Consider the following 1,429-nt stretch of genomic DNA (forward strand, 5'->3'; position numbering starts at 1 on the left):
ACGAATACTATTAATATTGGATGATGTATGGTCTGATTCCATTGTTAAGATCTTCAGGTTCAGGTCCCCGAGAATCAAGATTGTGGCTACATCTAGGAGAACTTTTCAACAATTTAGTACATATCATTTGCTACTTCTGAACCACCAAGATGCTATCGATTTGTTTTGTCACTTTGCATTTCCTAAACCTGAAAGTGAAAATGCAAATATACCTGATGCTCTTGTTGAAGAGGTAGAATGAAACTTTTTCCAAAATAATTGAACTTTGCAGGGTTGATATTTCTATGACATCAGGAAATATCAACATCAACTAAATACCCATTGTCAGTGTAGCATTCACATTAACTGGACATTATAGAATGCTAAATTTCAACTAATACATTTTTTTTCCTAATCTTCTTCTCTTTTCTATTATAACGGGTTTTGTCCCTTTTATCAAACTTTTAAGAAATTCTTACTAAACGGTATGAGCTTTTTATAGATGGTGACACGTTGCAAGGGACATCCGTTGACCCTTCGATTGGTTGCTGGTTTCCTAGTAAATAAAGACGTGGCAATTTGGGAGGGCTTGTTGAAAAGGTTGTCTGATGAGTTGAAACTTAGTATAGACACAAGGTTAGTTGTGTAATTATCTCATGGTATGTAATTGGTTATGGAAGTTAATGGTTGGTGAAAATGTGTATGTATCAATGTAAATTTGTGGAGTTAATAAATAACGATGTATGTTCCTATGTAAAGAAAGTTCATGTGCACACATATATTACATAAAATGTTCCTGGAAGTGTTGTTATGTTAATGTTAACTCCAACAAAATGGCCCAAAGTCAGAAGTCCAATGGCCCAAACCTTAAAAGGATGAAAATGACATACTAGGGAGTACGCCCCATGTACCAGAATAGAACGCCCCACGTACTCACCCTCGAAGCACAAGGTACCATATGCTAAAGCACGCTACCTACATTACGTTGAGCGTACTCTGGTATGCCCAACGTACTCTTCAGAAGGCCAGAATCCCACAAAAGCTCTTAATGGTTAAGACAAGGACTTCCAAACTCAGATATAACCCTAAGGAGATGTCTTAACACGTAAAGTTGGCAACTTTACTCCTTTGCATGGCTTAATGGGACCAAAACCTCAATAAAATCCATAATAAACATCCAAACTCATGCATGGTCCAAAATAAATCATCAACATGACATTTTTATGAGCAAGGGACCTCCCAAATGCTAAGATCCAACATTCTAAGCTCTTGGAGTAGCTCATACTCACAAGGATGATTCCAAGGAGCAAAAATGAACCCAAACATTCCTTAAAATAGATCTAACACCTAGAGTCATCAAGTTAGAAACTTTATACCTCCAGAAGATAGATCAAGGTGCACAAAGCCTGGATCCAAAAGCTTCAAGCAATCCTACACTTCTCCAAGAAGC

The 1,429-nt window shown here is 37.2% G+C and overlaps 1 protein-coding gene across 1 annotated transcript in view; it reads left to right on the top strand.

Annotated features, from left to right (window-relative positions):
- LOC145140655 (putative disease resistance protein At5g66910) overlaps nt 1-628 on the top strand; it is a 24,206-nt gene extending 23,578 nt beyond the window's left edge. Inside the window, exons 2-3 of the mRNA XM_079074071.1 lie at nt 1-232; nt 482-628. The exon at nt 1-232 is cut by the window's left edge and continues 157 nt beyond it. Coding sequence (XP_078930197.1) covers nt 1-232; nt 482-628 — 379 coding nt within the window. The remainder of the gene's footprint in view (nt 233-481) is intronic.
- Nucleotides 629-1,429: the final 801 nt, after the last annotated feature.

Source organism: Lactuca virosa, chromosome 9, assembly GCF_052849685.1.
Source record: "Lactuca virosa cultivar CGN04683 chromosome 9, Lactuca_virosa_CGN04683_v6, whole genome shotgun sequence".
NCBI classification, from domain to species: domain Eukaryota; kingdom Viridiplantae; phylum Streptophyta; class Magnoliopsida; order Asterales; family Asteraceae; genus Lactuca; species Lactuca virosa.